The following is a 17,479-nucleotide window of genomic DNA, read 5'->3' as shown; positions in this document are numbered from 1 at the left end:
AAAGCCAGCAAATTTTTCTCAGCCTGATCCACTGAATTAGGCTCATCGTACAGCAATCCGAGCGCCAGGAAAAACGCATCGACACTACTCAATGCAGGGTCTCCTGGCGCAAGAGAAAATGCCCAGTCTTGAGGGTCGCCGCGCAAAAAAGAAATAATAATCAAAACCTGTTGAATAGGATTACCAGAAGAATGAGGTTTCAAGGCCAGAAATAGCTTACAATTATTTTTGAAACTTAGAAACTTAGTTCTATCTCCAAAAAACAAATCAGGAATAGGAATTCTTGGTTCTAACATAGATTTCTGATCAATAGTATCTTGAATTTTTTGTACATTTATAACGAGATTATCCATTGAAGAGCACAGACCCTGAATATCCATGTCCACACCTGTGTCCAGAATCACCCAAATGTCTAGGGGAAAAAAAAAAGTGAACACAGAGCAGGAAAAAAAAAAAAAATGATGTCAGAACTTTTTCTTTCCCTCTATTGAGAATCATTAGTTCGGCTCCTTGTACTGTTATGTTTGCTAATGACAGGTGTTATGAAGGCAATCCAGAAACACAGTGTGCTTAGCGATCAGAGCGCACACAGTGATCTGACAAATACCCAAAAATACAAGAACGAGCTCTGAGACGTGGAAACTCTGTAGACTGCACACCTGATCCTATCCTAAACACAACTAAAAGCGGCTGTGGATAGCGCCTAACAACTACCTAGGCAACTCGGCACAGCCTAAGAAACTAGCTAGCCTGAAGATAGAAAAATAGGCCTGACTTGCCCCAGAGAAATTCCCCAAAGGAAAAGGCAGCCCCCCACATATAATGACTGTGAGTAAGATGAAAAGACAAAACGTAGGGATGAAATAGATTCAGCAAAGTGGGGCCCGATATTCTAGGACAGAGCGAGGACAGTAAAGCGAACTTTGCAGTCTACAAAAAACCCTAAAGCAAAACCACGCAAAGGGGGCAAAAAAAACCCACCGTGCCGAACTAACGGCACGGCGGTACACCCTTTGCGTCTCAGAGCTTCCAGCAAAACAAAAGACAAGCTGGACAGAAAAAAAGCAACAAAAACGCAAAAGGCACTTAGCTATACAGAGCAGCAGGTCACAGGAACAATCAGGAGAAGCTCAGATCCAACACTGAAACATTGACAAGGAGCAAGGATAGCAGCATCAGGCGGAGTTAAGTAATGAAGCAGTTAACGAGCTCACCAGAACACCTGAGGGAGGAAGGTCAGAAGCTGCAGTACCACTTGTGACCACAGGAGTGAATTCAGCCACAGAATTCACAACAGTTAGGGTTTCGGTATGTGCACACGTATTCTGGTCCTCTGCGGATTTTTCCGCTGCGGATTTGATAAATCCGCAGTGCTAAACCGCTGCGGATTTATGGCGGATTTACCGCGGTTTTTCTGCGCATTTCACTGCGGTTTTACAATTGCGATTTTCTATTTGAGCAGTTGTAAAACCGCTGCGGAATCCGCACAAAGAAGTGACATGCTGCGGAATGTAAACCGCTGCGTTTCCGTGCAGTTTTTCCGCAGCATGTGTACAGCGATTTTTGTTTTCCATAGGTCTACATTGAACTGTAAACTCATGGGAAACTGCTGCGGATCCGCAGTGTTTTCCGCAGCGTGTGCACATACCTTTAGAATTAGGCCATGTGCCCACACTGCGGATTGGCCGCTGCGGATTCGCAGCAGTATTCCATCAGGTTTACAGTACCATGTAAACATATGAAAAACCAAATCCGCTGTGCCCATGGTGCAGAAAATACCGCGCGGAAACGCTGCGTTGTATATTCCGCAGCATGTCAATTCTTTGTGCGGATTCCGCAGCGTTTTACACCTGTTCCTCAATAGGAATCCGCAGGTGAAATCCGCACAAAAAACACTGGAAATCCGCGGAAAATCCGCAGGTAAAACGCAGTGCCTTTTACCCGCGGATTTTTCAAAAATGGTGCGGAAATATCTCACACGAATCCGCAACGTGGGCACATAGCCTTAGGGTTAGGGTTGGAATTAGGGTTGTGGTTAGGGTTGTGATTAGGGTTATGGCTACAGTTGGGATTAGGGTTAGGGGTGTGTTGGGGTTAGTGTTGGAGGTAGAATTGAGGGGTTACCACTGTTTAGGCACATCAGGGGTCTCCAAACGCAACATGGCGCCACCATTGATTCCAGCCAATCTCGTATTCAAAAAGTCAAATGGTGCTCCCTCACTTCCGAGCCCTGACGTGTGCCCAAACAGTGGTTTACCCCCACATATGGGGTATCAGTGTAATCAGGATAAACTGCGCAACAATTTGGGGTCCAATTTCTCCTGTTACCCTTGTGAATCTAAAAAAATGCTTGCTAAAACATCATTTTTGAGGAAAGAAAAATGATTTTTTATTTTCACGGCTCTGCGTTGTAAACGTCTGTGAAGCACTTGGGGGTTCAAAGTGCTCACCACATATCTAGATAAGTTCCTTGGGGGGTCTAGTTTCTAAAATGTGGTCACTTGTGGGGGGTTTCTACTGTTTAGGCACACCAGGGGCTCTGCAAACGCAATGTGACGCCCGCAGACCATTCCATCAAAGTCTGCATTTCAAAAGTCACTACTTCCCTTCTGAGCCCCGACGTGTGCCCAAACAGTGGTTTACCCCCACACATGGGGTATCAGCGTACTCAGGAGAAACTGGACAACAACTATTGCAGTCCAATTTCTCCTGTTACCCTTGGGAAAATAAAAATTCTGGGCTAAATAATTATTTTTGAGGAAAGAAAACGTATTTATTATTTTCACGGCTCTGCATTATAAACTTCTATGAAGCACTTGGGGGTTCAAAGTGCTCACCACACATCTAGATAAGTTCCTTTCGGGGTCTAGTTTCCAAAATGGGGTCACTTGTGGGGGGTTTCTACTGTTTAGGCACATCAGGGGCTCTGCAAACGCAACGTGACGCCCGCAGAGCATTCCATCAAAGTCTGCATTTCAAAACGTCACTACTTCACTTCCGAGCCCCAGCGTGCGCCCAAACAGTGGTTTACCCCCACATATGGGGTATCACCGTACTCCGGAGAAACTGGACAACAAATATTGGGTTCAAATTTCTCCTGTTACCCTTGGGAAAATTAAAAAATTCTGGGCTAAATAATTATTTTTGAGGAAAGAAAACGTATTTATTATTTTCACGGCTCTGCATTATAAACTTCTATGAAGCACTTGGGGGTTCAAAGTGCTCACCACACATCTAGATAAGTTCCTTTTGGGGTCTAGTTTCCAAAATGGGGTCACTTGTGGGGGGTTACTACTGTTAAGCCACATCAGGGGCTCTGCAAACGCAACGTGACGCCCACAGAGCATTCCATCAAAGTCTGCATTTCAAAACGTCACTACTTCACTTCCGAGCCTCGGCATGTGCCCAAACAGTGGTTTACCCCCACATATGGGGTATCAGCGTACTCAGGAGAAACTGGACAACAACTTATTGGGTCCAATTTCTCCTGTTACCCTTGGGAAAATAAAAAATTCTGGGCTAAATAATTATTTTTGAGGAAAGAAAACGTATTTATTATTTTCACGGCTCTGCATTATAAACTTCTATGAAGCACTTGGGGGTTCAAAGTGCTCACCACACATCTAGATAAGTTCCTTTGGGGGTCTAGTTTCCAAAATGGGGTCACTTGTGGGGGGTTTCTACTGTTAAGCCACATCAGGGGCTCTGCAAACGCAACGTGACGCCCACAGAGCATTCCATCAAAGTCTGCATTTCAAAACGTCACTACTTCACTTCCGAGCCCCGGCATGTGCCCAAACAGTGATTTACAACCACATATGGGGTATCAGCGTACTCTGGAGAAACTGGACAACAACTTTTGGGGTCAAATTTCTCCTGTTACCCTTGGGAAAATAAAAAATTGCAGGCTAAAAGATCATTTTTGAGAAAATAATTTTTTTTTTTTATTTTCATGGCTCTGCGTTATAAACTTCTGTGAAGCACTTGGGGGTTCAAAGTCCTCACCACACATCTAGATTAGTTCCTTTGGGGGTCTAGTTTCCAAAATGGGGTCATTTCTGGGGGATCTCCAATGTTTAGGCACACAGGGGCTCTCCAAACGTGACATGGTGTCCGCTAATGATTGGAGCTAATTTTCCATTTAAAAAGCCAAATGGCGTGCCATCCCTTCCGAGCCCTGCCGTGCGCCCAAACAGTGGTTTACCCCCACATATGGGGTATCAGCGTACTCAGGACAAACTGGACAACAATATTTGGGGTCCAATTTCTCCTATTATCCTTGGCAAAATAGGAAATTCCAGGCTAAAAAATCATTTTTGAGGAAAGAAAAATTATTTTTTATTTTCATGGCTCTGCGCTATAAACTTCTGTGAAGCACCTGGGGGTTTAAAGTGCTCAGTATGCATCTAGATAAGTTCCTTGGGGGGTCTAGTTTCCAAAATGGGGTCACTTGTGGGGGAGCTCCAATGTTTAGGCACACAGGGGCTCTCCAAACGCGACATGGTGTCCGCTAACAATTGGAGCTAATTTTCCATTCAAAAAGTCAAATGGCGCGCCTTCCCTTCCGAGCCCTGCCGAGTGCCCAAACAGTGGTTTACCCCCACATATGAGGTATCGGCGTACTCGGGAGAAATTGCCCAACAAATTTTATGATCCATTTTATCCTACTGCCCATGTGAAAATGAAAAAATTGAGGCGAAAAGAATTTTTTTGTGAAAAAAAAGTACTTTTTCATTTTTACAGATCAATTTGTGAAGCACCTGAGGGTTTAAAGTGCTCACTAGGCATCTAAATAAGTTCCTTGGGGGGTCTAGTTTCCAAAATGGGGTCACTTGTGGGGGAGTGCCAATGTTTAGGCACACAGGAGCTATCCAAACGCGACATGGTGTCCGCTAACGATGGAAATAATTTTTCATTCAAAAAGTCAAATGGCGCTCCTTCCCTTCCGAGCCTTACCATGTGCCCAAACAGTGGTTTACCCCCACATGTGAGGTATTGGTGTACTCAGGAGAAATTGCCCAACACATTTTAGGATCCATTTTATCCTGTTGCCCATGTGAAAATGAAAAAATTGAGGCTAAAAGAATTTTTTTGTGAAAAAAAAAGTACTTTTTCATTTTTACGGATCAATTTGTGAAGCACCTGGGGGTTCAAAGTGCTCACTATGCATCTAGATAAGTTCCTTGGGGCGTCTAGTTTCCAAAATGGGGTCACTTGTGGGGGAGCTCCAATTTTTATGCACACGGGTGCTCTCCAAACGTGACATGGTGTCCGCTAAAGAGTGGAGCCAATTTTTGATTCAAGAAGTCAAATGGCGCTCCTTCCCTTCCAAGCCCTGCCGTGCGCCCAAACAGTGGTTTACCCCCACATATGAGGTATCAGCGTACTCAGGACAAATTGGACAACAACTTTCGTGGTTCAGTTTCTCCTTTTACCATTGGGAAAATAAAAAAATTGTTGCTAAAAGATAATTTTTGTGACTAAAAAGTTAAATGTTCATTTTTTCCTTCCATGTTGCTTCTGCTGCTGTGAAGCACCTGAAGGGTTAATAAACTTCTTGAATGTGGTTTTGAGTACCTTGAGGGGTGCAGTTTTTAGAATGGTGTCACTTTTGGGTATTTTCAGCCATATAGACCCCTCAAACTGTCTTCAAATGTGAGGTGGTCCCTAAAAAAAATGGTTTTGTAAATTTTGTTGTAAAAATAACAAATCGCTGGTCAAATTTTAAACCTTATAACTTCCTAACAAAAAAAAATTTTGTTTCCAAAATTGTGCTGATGTAAAGTAAACATGTGGGAAATGTTATTTATTAACTATTTTGTGTCACATATCTCTCTGGTTTAACAGAATAAAAATTCAAAATGTGAAAATTGCGAAATTTTCAAAATTTTCGCCAAATTTCCATTTTTATCACAAATAAACGCAGAATTTATTGACCTAAATTTACCACTAACATGAAGCCCAATATGTCACGAAAAAACAATCTCAGAACCGCTAGGATCCGTTGAAGCGTTCCTGAGTTATTACCTCATAAAGGGACACTGGTCAGAATTGCAAAAAGCGGCAAGGTCTTTAAGGTCAAAATTGGCTGGGTCATGAAGGGGTTAAGCCATTGTTATTCCTGAAGACCCATCCACAACCCATCTTCAATGCTCCTACTGAGGGTAGGAAGTTATTGGCCAAAATCTTGCAATACATCACCCCATCTATCATCTCTTCAATTCAGTACAGTTGTACTGTTCCCTTTGCAGAATAGCACCCCCAAAGTATGATGTTTCCCCCACCATGCTTCATGATTGGGACAGTATTCTTGGGGTTGTACTCATCCATCTTCTTTTCTCCAAACACGGCGAGTAGAGTTGATGCAAAAAAGTTCTATTTTGGTCTCATCTGACCACATGGCCTACTCCCATGCCTCCTCTGGATCATGTAAAATCAAAACAAAAACAAAGGGATGCTTAACCCCTTCACCACGAAGCCTGTTTTCAACTTTCTGACCAGGCCATTTTTTTCAATTCTGACCACTGTCACTTTATGAGGTCATAACTCTGAAATGCTTCAACGGATCTTGGTGATTCTGAGTCGGTTTTCTCATTACATATTGTACTTTATGATAGTGGTAAAATTTCTTCAGTTTGACATGCGCTTATTTGTGAAAAAAATGCAAATTTGGCGAAAATTTTGAAAATTTTGCAATTTTTAAATTTTAGTTTTTATGTCCTTAAAGTAGAGAGTCATATCATACAAAATAGTTAATAAATAACATTACCCACATGTCTGCTTTACATTAGCACAATTTTGGAAACATTGTTTTTTTGTTAGGAAGTTATAAGGGTTAAAATCTGACCAGCGATTTCTCATTTTTACAGCAAAATTTGCAAAACCATTTTTTTAGGGACCACCTCACAGTTGAAGTGACTTTGAGGGGTCTATATGACAGAAAATGCCCAAAAGTGACACCATTCTAAAAACTGCACCCCTCAAGGTACTCAAAACCACATTCAAAAAGTTTATTAACCCTTCAGGTGCTTCACAGGAATTTTTGGAATGTTTAAAACAAATTGAACATTTAACTTTTTTTTCACAAAATTTTTACTTCAGATCCAATTTGTTTTATTTTACCAAGGGTAACAGGAGAAATTGGACCACAAAAGTCATTGTACAATTTGTCCTGAGTACGCTGATACCCCATATATGGGAGTAAACCACTGTTTGGGCGCATGGCAGAGCTCAGAAGGGAAGAAGCGCCATTTGACTTTTCAATGTAAAATTTGCTGGAATTCAGATCGGACACCATGTCACGTTTGGAGAGCCTCTGATGTGCCTAAACAGTGGAAACTCCCCACAAGTGACACCATTTTGGAAAGTAGACCCCAAAAGGAACTAATCTAGATGTGTGGTGAGCACTTTGAACCTCCAAGTGCTTCACAGAAGTTTATAATGTAGAGCCGTAAAAAAAAAAATCATATTTTTTTCACAAAAAAATGATGTTTTTGACAAAAATTTTCTATTTTTCCAAGTGTAACAGGACAAATTGGACACCAAAAGTTGTTGTGCAATTTGTCCTGAGTACGCTGATACCCCATATATGGGGTAAACCACTGTTTGAGCGCATGGCAGAGCTCGGAAGGGAAGGAGCGCCGTTTGACTTATTGCAAAATTGGCTGGAATTGAGATCAGAACCCATGTTGTGTTTGGAGAGCTCCTGATGTGCCTAATCAGTGAAAACCCCCCACAAGTGACCCTATTTTGGAAAGAAGACCTCTTAGGAACTTATCTAGATGTGTGGTGAGCACTCTTAACCCCCAATTGTTTCACTAATTTTAGAATGTAGAGCCGTGAAAATTAAAAAAACTCATTTTTTCTTTCCACAAAATGATCTTTTAGCCCGCAATTTTTTTCCCAAGGGTAACAGGAGAAATTGGACCCCAAAACTTGTTGTCCAATTTGTACTGAGCACGCTGATACCCCATATGTGGGGGGAACCACTGTTTGGGCGCACGGCAGAGCTCGGAAGGGAAGGAGCGCCGTTTGGAATGTAGACTTATATGGATTGCTCTGCAGGCATCACGTTGCATTTGCAAAGCCCCTGATGTACCTAAACAGTAGAAACCCCCACAAGTGACCCCATATTGGAAACTAGACCCCCCAAGGAACTTATCTAGATGTGTTGTGAGAACTTTGAACCTCCAAGTGTTTCGCTAAAGTTTATAACGCAGAGCCGTGATAATAAAAAAATATATTTTTTTCCACGAAAATGATATTTTAGCCCCCAAATTTTTATTTTCCCAAGGGTAACAGGACAAATTGGACCCCAAAAGTTGTTGTCCAATTTATCCTGAGTACGCTGATACCCCGTATGTGGGGGGAACCACCGTTTGGGCACATGGCAGAGCTCAGAAGAGGAGCGCCGTTTGGAATTCAGACTTTTATTAATTGGTCTGCAGGCGTCACCTTGCATTTGCAGAGCCCCTGATGTACCTAAACAGTAGAAACCCCCACAAGTGACCCCATATTGGAAACTAGACCCCCCCAAGGAACTTATCTAGATGTGTTGTGAGAACTTTGAACGCCCAAGTGTTTCAATAGAGCTTATAACGCAGAGCCGTGAAAATAAAAAATCCTTTTTTTTCCCACAAAAATTATTTTAGCCCCCGGTTTTTAATTTTCCCAAGGGTAACAGGAGAAACTGGACCCCAAAATTTGTTGTCCAATTTGTCCTGAGTAGGCTGATACTCCATATGTTGGGGTAAACCCCTGTTTGGGCGCACGGGAGAGCTTGGAAGGGAAGGAGCACTGTTTTAGTTTTTCAACGCAAAATTGGCAGGAATTGAGATCGGACGCCATGTTGCGTTTGGAGAGCCCTTGATGTGCCTAAACAGTGGAAACCCCCCAATTCTAACTGAAACCCTAACCCAAACACACCCCTAACCCTAATCCCAACCATAACCGTAAATGTAATCCAAACCCTAACTTTAGCCCCAACCCTAACTTTAGCCCCAACCCTAACCCTAACCCCAACCCCAACCCTAACCCCAACCCTAACCCTAACCCCAACCCTAACTTTAGCCCCAACCCTAACCCTAACCCTAATGGGAAAATGGAAATAAATACATTTTTTTTACATTTTATTATTTTTCCCTAACTAAGGGGGTGATGATTTGGGGTTTGATTTACTTTTATAGCGTTTTTTTATCGGATTTTTATGATTGGCAGCCGTCACACACTAAAAGACACTTTTTATTGTAAAAAATAGTTTTTGCATCACCACATTTTGAGAGCTATAATTTATCCATATTTTGGCCCACAGTCATGTGAGGTCTTGTTTTTTTGCGGGACGAGTTGACGTTTTTATTGGTACCATTTTTTCCTTTATTTGGGGATTTTTTTTTACACATTCTATAATTTTTTACTTTCTAACATTGTCCCAGGGTGGGATATCACTATATTAGATCAGATCGCTGATCTGACACTTTGCATAGCAGTGTGTCAGATCAGCGACCAGACAGGCAGTGCAGGAGGCTTTCCGGCACCTGCTCTGCGCCGGCAAGCCACCTCACTTCAGGACCCGGAAGGAGCCCCGTGGCCATTTTGGATCAGGGGACTCCTTCCAGAACACCGGAACAATGAGGTTTAAAAATGTAGCAGTAATTTTTCATTTTTTTCAAGGAAATTTACAAAATTTATTTTTTTAGGACTTATCCATATTTGAAGTGCTTTTAGGGGTCCCATATATTGGGAAACCCCTAAAGTTATACCATTATAAAAACAGCACCCCCTGACATATTGAAAATGGCAGTCAGGTAATTTATTAACCCTTCAGGTGCTTTTCAGGAATTAATGCAAAGTGGCATGACAGAAATGAAAAAGTGTATTTTTACCACCTAAATGCCGCTAACTTCTGACCAGGTTACAACAGCCGACAGACTCTAAGGCCACTATTTGGTTGTGAAGTGCCATGGCAAACATCAGGACCACAAAATCATGATCTGAGGGCACCAATTGGGATAAAGAGAAAGCCCCCACACTCTGTTAACCATTTATAATGATGTAGTCACTATTGACAGCAGCATCTAAGGAGTTAAACAGATTTGGACGGTGCAAACACTGATCATGACTGATGCAGCAAGTTGTCAGCTATAGTGTACAGCCAACAGCTGCTGGATTGTCACCTGTATGGGGAGGATATTCTCTTATATCTCAGGTCAGTTAAAAGATGTATTGGCTGTCATTAAGGGGTTAAATGAAATTGCGATATAGGATAAGATAAGAGTGATATCCCTACGACCAAGGAGCCAGAGCTGAGTGATAATATGGGGACAGTCAGAAAATATACAAGGAAAACTAAAGAGCAAAAAAGCCGACCATGTTGTCCAAGGTATTGTGGTGAAAAGTCTAAGTCAGTTTATTCAATCTACTATATAATTGTAAGGGTCACTTCCATCTTTCTGTCTTTCCTTCTGTCTGTCTGTCTGTCACGGATATTCATTAGTCGCGGCCTCTGTCTGTCATGGAATCCAAGTCGCTGATTGGTCGCGGCAAAACAGCCACGACCAATCAGCGACGGGCACAGTCCGGAAGACAATGGCCTCTCCTTCCTCCCCGCAGTCACTGCCCGGCGCCCGCATACTCCCCTCCAGTCACCGCACACATAGGGTTAATGCCGGCGGTAACGGACCGCGTTATGCCGCGGGTAACGCCCTCCGTTACCGCTGCTATTGACCCTGTGTGTCCCCAACTTTTTACTATTGATACTGCCTATGCGGCATCAATAGTAAAAAAAAATGTAATCTTAAAAATAATAATAATAAAAAAAAACTGCTGTACTCACCCTCCGTAGTCCGCCGAGCCGCTCGCGCCTGCCGCCATCTTCTGTTCCCAGCGATGCATTGCGAAATTACCTAGAAGACTTAGCGAGACTGCTAAATCTTCTGGGTAATTTCGCAATGCATCCTGGGAACGGAAGATGGCGGCAGCCGTGCGCCCATCGCCACAGCGCCGTTGGATCCCAGGGGGTGAGTATGTAACTATTTTTTATTTTAATTCTTTTTTTTTTAACAGGGATATGTGCCCACACTGCCAAATACTGCGTGGGCTACATGGCTGCTATATACTACGTAGGCAGTACTATATACTACATGGCTGCTATATACTACGTGGGCAGTACTATATACTACATGGCTGCTATATACTACGTGGACAGTACTATATACTACATGGCTGCTATATACTACGTGGACAGTACTATATACTACATGGCTGCTATATGCTACGTGGGCAGTACTATATACCACATGGCTGCTATATACTACGTGGGCAGTACTATATACTACATGGCTGCTATATACTACGTGGACAGTACTATATACTACATTGCTGCTATATACTACGTGGACAGTACTGTATACTACATGGCTGCTATATACTACGTGGACAGTACTATATACTACATGGCTGCTATATACTACGTGGGCAGTACTATATACTACATGGCTGCTATATACTACGTGGGCAGTACTATATACTACATGGCTGCTATATACTACGTGGGCAGTACTATATACTACATGGCTGCTATATACTACGTGGGTAGTACTATATACTACATGGCTGCTATATACTACGTGGGCAGTGCTATATACTACATGGCTGCTATATACTAGTGGACAGTACTGTATACTACATGGCTGCTATATACTACGTGGACAGTACTATATACTACATGGCTGCTATATACTACGTGGGCAGTACTACAGTATATACTACATGGCTGCTATATACTCGTGGGCAGTACTACAGTATATACTACATGGCTGCTATATACTACATGGGCAGTACTATATACTACATGGCTGCTATATACTATGTGGGCAGTGTTATATACTACATGGCTGCTGTATACTACATGGCCTGTGTTAGATACTGCGTGGGCTGCATTATATACAACGCATCGGGTATTCTACAATATGTGTGTACAGTATGTATATAGCAGCCACATACTATATAGCACAGGCCACGTACTATTTGTATGCTATATAGTATGTGGCTGCTATATACATACATATTCTAGAATACCTGATGCGTTAGAATCGGGCCACCATCTAGTTAAATATAATCAGGTTAAATAACAGAAAAAAACAACAATAAATATAGTATGATAAAAATACTTAAAAAGAAGGACACACCCCCAGAACAATAATTACAGGGCTGGATGTTAAAGTGCCAATAGAGTATGCAAAGGACAGAAAATATAGTATATGTAATAGTATAAAGCAAAAATGTGCAAAATGTTTATAGGTGAATAAAGTGCTTGTGCATTATAACACTGATGAGTGGTACCGTAAATCCATGGTTATTAAACATGTACTGTATATACCATCTGAAATGTCAGGGAACCAAATAACAACATTGAACAAATATATTGTGGAGGAGAAAAGAGATCATGTGAGGATGTAAGGAAGATGGTCCAAAGTGGAGTGTAACTTACAGTAGCAGTGCAGATCTCAGGCTCCTGGATGACGTCATTTCCCACCCAACGCGCGTGTCAGCATGCTGCATTTGTCAGGGGGTGCCTCTGTCCACCATTTTGGTCCATCCTGTTGTATTTGTCCCCCATCCAGGTATATATTTCCCTCATCTGAGCCCATCCTGTTATATTTGTCCCCCATCCGGACTCATCCTGGTATTTATGTCCCCAATCTGGGTCCATCCTAGTATATATGCCCCCCCCATTTGAGTCCATCTTGGTATATTTGTCCCCCATCTGGGCCCATCCTGATATATATATGTCTCTCATCCTGGTATATATGTCCCCCATCTGGGCCCATCCAGGTATATATGTCCATCATCTGGACCCATCTTGGTATATATGTTTCCCATCTGGGCCCATCATGGTACATATGTCACCATTCTGGTATATATGTCCCACCATCCTGGTATATTTGTTGCTGTTCTGCTGCTGTTCTTTAACGCATTAAAAAAAAAATGATTCTACTCACCTTCCCTCCACTCCTCTGCCATACTTCGTCCTCTTCTGAAGCCAGCAGGTGACTTCTGCATGCAAGTGACAGGCATGACATCACTGCTATGCGCAGTCTGTAAATGGCTCTGCAACATCAGCTGCTGGCTTCTGACTGTCAAGCAGGGACCCAGCGAGTATCTGCACCACAATACACTTCTGTCGAAAGTGCGTTCTCGGATTCACATCCAGCTGAAGTATGCACTGTCGTCTGCATTACTGCAAGCTTGTTTCCGCAAGCAACCAGTCATGATCGCTACTCCTGAAACTGCGATCATTACGCCCCTGGGAAGATACATAAAAGTTTTAATATTTTAGATATATTTCTATGCATCTGTTATCTATTTGATATGCATCAAACCTTTGTATGCTTTATAGAAACTTTGTTGTATTCTCGCTTGTGCATGTCATCTATATCCTCCATGTAACATGTTTCATTATTATAATGATTTTTTTAATCTTTATTTTGACCTTTTTTGTGTAAATAAATAGTAACATAGTAACATAGTTAGTAAGGCCGAAAAAAGACATTTGTCCATCCAGTTCAGCCTATATTCCATCATAATAAATCCCCAGATCTACGTCCTTCTACAGAACCTAATTGTATGATACAATATTGTTCTGCTCCAGGAAGACATCCAGGCCTCTCTTGAACCCCTCGACTGAGTTCGCCATCACCACCTCCTCAGGCAAGCAATTCCAGATTCTCACTGCCCTAACAGTAAAGAATCCTCTTCTATGTTGGTGGAAAAACCTTCTCTCCTCCAGACGCAAAGAATGCCCCCTTGTGCCCGTCACCTTCCTTGGTATAAACAGATCCTCAGCGAGATATTTGTATTGTCCCCTTATATACTTATACATGGTTATTAGATCGCCCCTCAGTCGTCTTTTTTCTAGACTAAATAATCCTAATTTCGCTAATCTATCTGGGTATTGTAGTTCTCCCATCCCCTTTATTAATTTTGTTGCCCTCCTTTGTACTCTCTCTAGTTCCATTATATCCTTCCTGAGCACCGGTGCCCAAAACTGGACACAGTACTCCATGTGCGGTCTAACTAGGGATTTGTACAGAGGCAGTATAATGCTCTCATCATGTGTATCCAGACCTCTTTTAATGCACCCCATGATCCTGTTTGCCTTGGCAGCTGCTGCCTGGCACTGGCTGCTCCAGGTAAGTTTATCATTAACTAGGATCCCCAAGTCCTTCTCCCTGTCAGATTTACCCAGTGGTTTCCCATTCAGTGTGTAATGGTGACATTGATTCCTTCTTCCCATGTGTATAACCTTACATTTATCATTGTTAAACCTCATCTGCCACCTTTCAGCCCAAGTTTCCAACTTATCCAGATCCGTCTGTAGCAGAATACTATCTTCTCTTGTATTAACTGCTTTACATAGTTTTGTATCATCTGCAAATATCGATATTTTACTGTGTAAACCTTCTACCAGATCATTAATGAATATGTTGAAGAGAACAGGTCCCAATACTGACCCCTGCAGTACCCCACTGGTCACAGCGACCCAGTTAGAGACTATACCATTTATAACCACCCTCTGCTTTCTATCACTAAGCCAGTTACTAACCCATTTACACACAATTTTCCCCAGACCAAGCATTCTCATTTTGTGTACCAACCTCTTGTGCGGCACGGTATCAAACGCTTTGGAAAAATCGAGATATACCACGTCCAATGACTCACCGTGGTCCAGCCTATAGCTTACCTCTTCATAAAAACTGATTAGATTGGTTTGACAGGAGCGATTTCTCATAAACCCATGCTGATATGGAGTTAAACAGTTATTTTCATTGAGATAATCCAGAATAACATCCCTCAGAAACCCTTCAAATATTTTACCAACAATAGAGGTTAGACTTACTGGCCTATAATTTCCAGGTTCACTTTTAGAGCCCTTTTTGAATATTGGCACCACATTTTCTATGCGCCAGTCCTGCGGAACAGACCCTGTCGCTATAGAGTCCCTAAAAATAAGAAATAATGGTTTATCTATTACATTACTTAGTTCTCTTAGTACTCGTGGGTGTATGCCATCCGGACCCGGAGATTTATCTATTTTAATCTTATTTAGCCGGTTTCGCACCTCTTCTTGGGTTAGATTGGTGACCCTTAATATAGGGTTTTCATTGTTTCTTGGGATTTCACCTAGCATTTCATTTTCCACCGTGAATACCGTGGAGAAGAAGGTGTTTAATATGTTAGCTTTTTCCTCGTCATCTACAACCATTCTTTCCTCACTATTTTTTAAGGGGCCTACATTTTCAGTTTTTATTCTTTTACTATTGATATAGTTGAAGAACAGTTTGGGATTAGTTTTACTCTCCTTAGCAATGTGCTTCTCTGTTTCCTTTTTGGCAGCTTTAATTAGTTTTTTAGATAAAGTATTTTTCTCCCTATAGTTTTTTAGACTTCAATGGTGCCATCCTGCTTTAGTAGTGCAAATGCTTTCTTTTTACTGTTAATTGCCTGTCTTACTTCTTTGTTTAGCCACATTGGGTTTTTCCTATTTCTAGTCCTTTTATTCCCACAAGGTATAAACCGCTTACACTGCCTATTTAGGATGTTCTTAAACATTTCCCATTTATTATCTGTATTCTTATTTCTGAGGATATTGTCCCAGTCTACCAGATTAAGGGCATCTCTAAGCTGGTCAAACTTTGCCTTCCTAAAGTTCAGTGTTTTTGTGACTCCCTGACAAGTCCCCCTAGTGAAAGACAGGTGAAACTGTACAATATTGTGGTCGCTATTTCCTAGATGCCCGACCACCTGCAGATTTGTTATTCTGTCAGGTCTATTAGATAGTATTAGGTCTAAAAGTGCTGCTCCTCTGGTTGGATTCTGCACCAATTGTGAAAGATAATTTTTCTTGGTTATTAGCAGAAACCTGTTGCCTTTATGGGTTTCACAGGTTTCTGTTTCCCAGTTAATATCCGGGTAGTTAAAGTCCCCCATAACCAGGACCTCATTATGGGTTGCAGCTTCATCTATCTGCTTTAGAAGTAGACTTTCCATGGTTTCTGTTATATTTGGGGGTTTGTAACAGACCCCAATGAGAATTTTGTTACCATTTTTCCCTCCATGAATTTCGACCCATATGGACTCGACATCCTCATTTCCTTCGCTAATATCCTCCCTTAAAGTGGACTTTAGACAAGACTTTACATAGAGACAAACCCCTCCTCCTCTCCGATTTTTACGATCCTTTCTAAACAGACTGTAACCCTGTAAGTTAACTGCCCAGTCATAGCTTTCATCTAACCATGTCTCGGTTATTCCCACTATGTCAAAGTTACCTGTAGATATTTCTGCTTCTAGTTCTTCCATCTTGTTTGTCAGGCTTCTGGCGTTTGCGAGCATGCAGTTTAGAGGATTTTGTTTTGTTCCAATCTCCTCGCTGTGGATTGTTTTAGAAATGTTCTTACCTCCCTTCTGAGTATGTTTTCCTGGATCTTCTTTGTTCAAGTCTAATGTTTTTCTTCCCGTTAATTTACTCATATTCTCTGTTCTGCTATGTTGTATAACATTGTAAAACTGTATAACTCTACCCTGTCATAACCTTTGTAATTTTTTTCTGTCTTTTGAATCCAATTTTCAACCAATTCTTTTAAATATTCTTGATCTGATGGTCATGTCACTGATGTTATTTTCCCCGTCAACTGTCCACAACTCCTGGATTGACAGAATTCTGCTTTCTGCTTAGACTTGACCTGTGATGCTCCACATATACAGTATTTCCTTTTGTTCCCACTGATGTAATTGTTGCCATACATTTACTTATTATTTCCATGTCAATAAACTTTTAAGGGATAACATGCTAACAACAATTGCATTTACAGAACTAAAAGTGAAATAGCAAGTGAAATGGCATATTGGGCCATATATTCTTATCTAATACATTGCTTTGTGATAGATTGTGAGATCATAAAATTATTACTAAATGTGAGTTTCTAGTTATTTCTCCCCATCATCTAAAAGTGGACTGTAAAATGCAGCATATGTTATTTGATATAAATATGTTTTAAATTCTTTAGGTCTCTACAAGAAAAATGGGAAATTAGTTTTTTTAGGTTTGGATAATGCTGGCAAAACCACATTACTACAGATGCTTAAAGCTGGAAAAATGGGCCAGTATGTTCCTACTCTTCATCCAAGTGAGTATTTAAAAAATTCCATAACCTCTCTTGGGGTCATTGAGATCTATAACATGTAATCTGAATTTACTGTAAATCTCTGCATGTTTGCTGAGGTTTTCCATCTGTTTTTATGGTGGAAAAAGTGTAGCAAAATTAATGAGATCTCTAAAAATGTCATTCACATTTGCATTATTTTTCTTTTCTTATTAACTTGGAGTCTGTTTTTTTTAAAGCAGCATATCAATTCTTTCAGTGATTTTACTGCATTTTTTTCCTCGTGAAATCAGTTAGGTGGAGCAGCAAAAAGAACA

At 41.4% G+C, this 17,479-nt stretch overlaps 1 protein-coding gene across 3 annotated transcripts in view; it reads left to right on the top strand.

Moving 5' to 3' along the window:
- The window catches only part of SAR1B (secretion associated Ras related GTPase 1B), a 227,805-nt gene that overhangs the window by 110,867 nt on the left and 99,459 nt on the right, over positions 1-17,479 (top strand). For all 3 annotated transcript variants that reach the window (XM_069763848.1, XM_069763849.1, XM_069763850.1), the window contains one exon: positions 17,067-17,186. In XM_069763848.1, coding sequence (XP_069619949.1) covers positions 17,067-17,186 — 120 coding nt within the window. The remainder of the gene's footprint in view (positions 1-17,066; positions 17,187-17,479) is intronic.

This window comes from Ranitomeya imitator, chromosome 4, assembly GCF_032444005.1.
Source record: "Ranitomeya imitator isolate aRanImi1 chromosome 4, aRanImi1.pri, whole genome shotgun sequence".
In the NCBI taxonomy this organism is placed as follows: domain Eukaryota; kingdom Metazoa; phylum Chordata; class Amphibia; order Anura; family Dendrobatidae; genus Ranitomeya; species Ranitomeya imitator.
The sequence above is the reverse complement of the archived record's forward strand: the minus strand, read 5'-3'. Positions and strand labels throughout refer to the sequence as shown.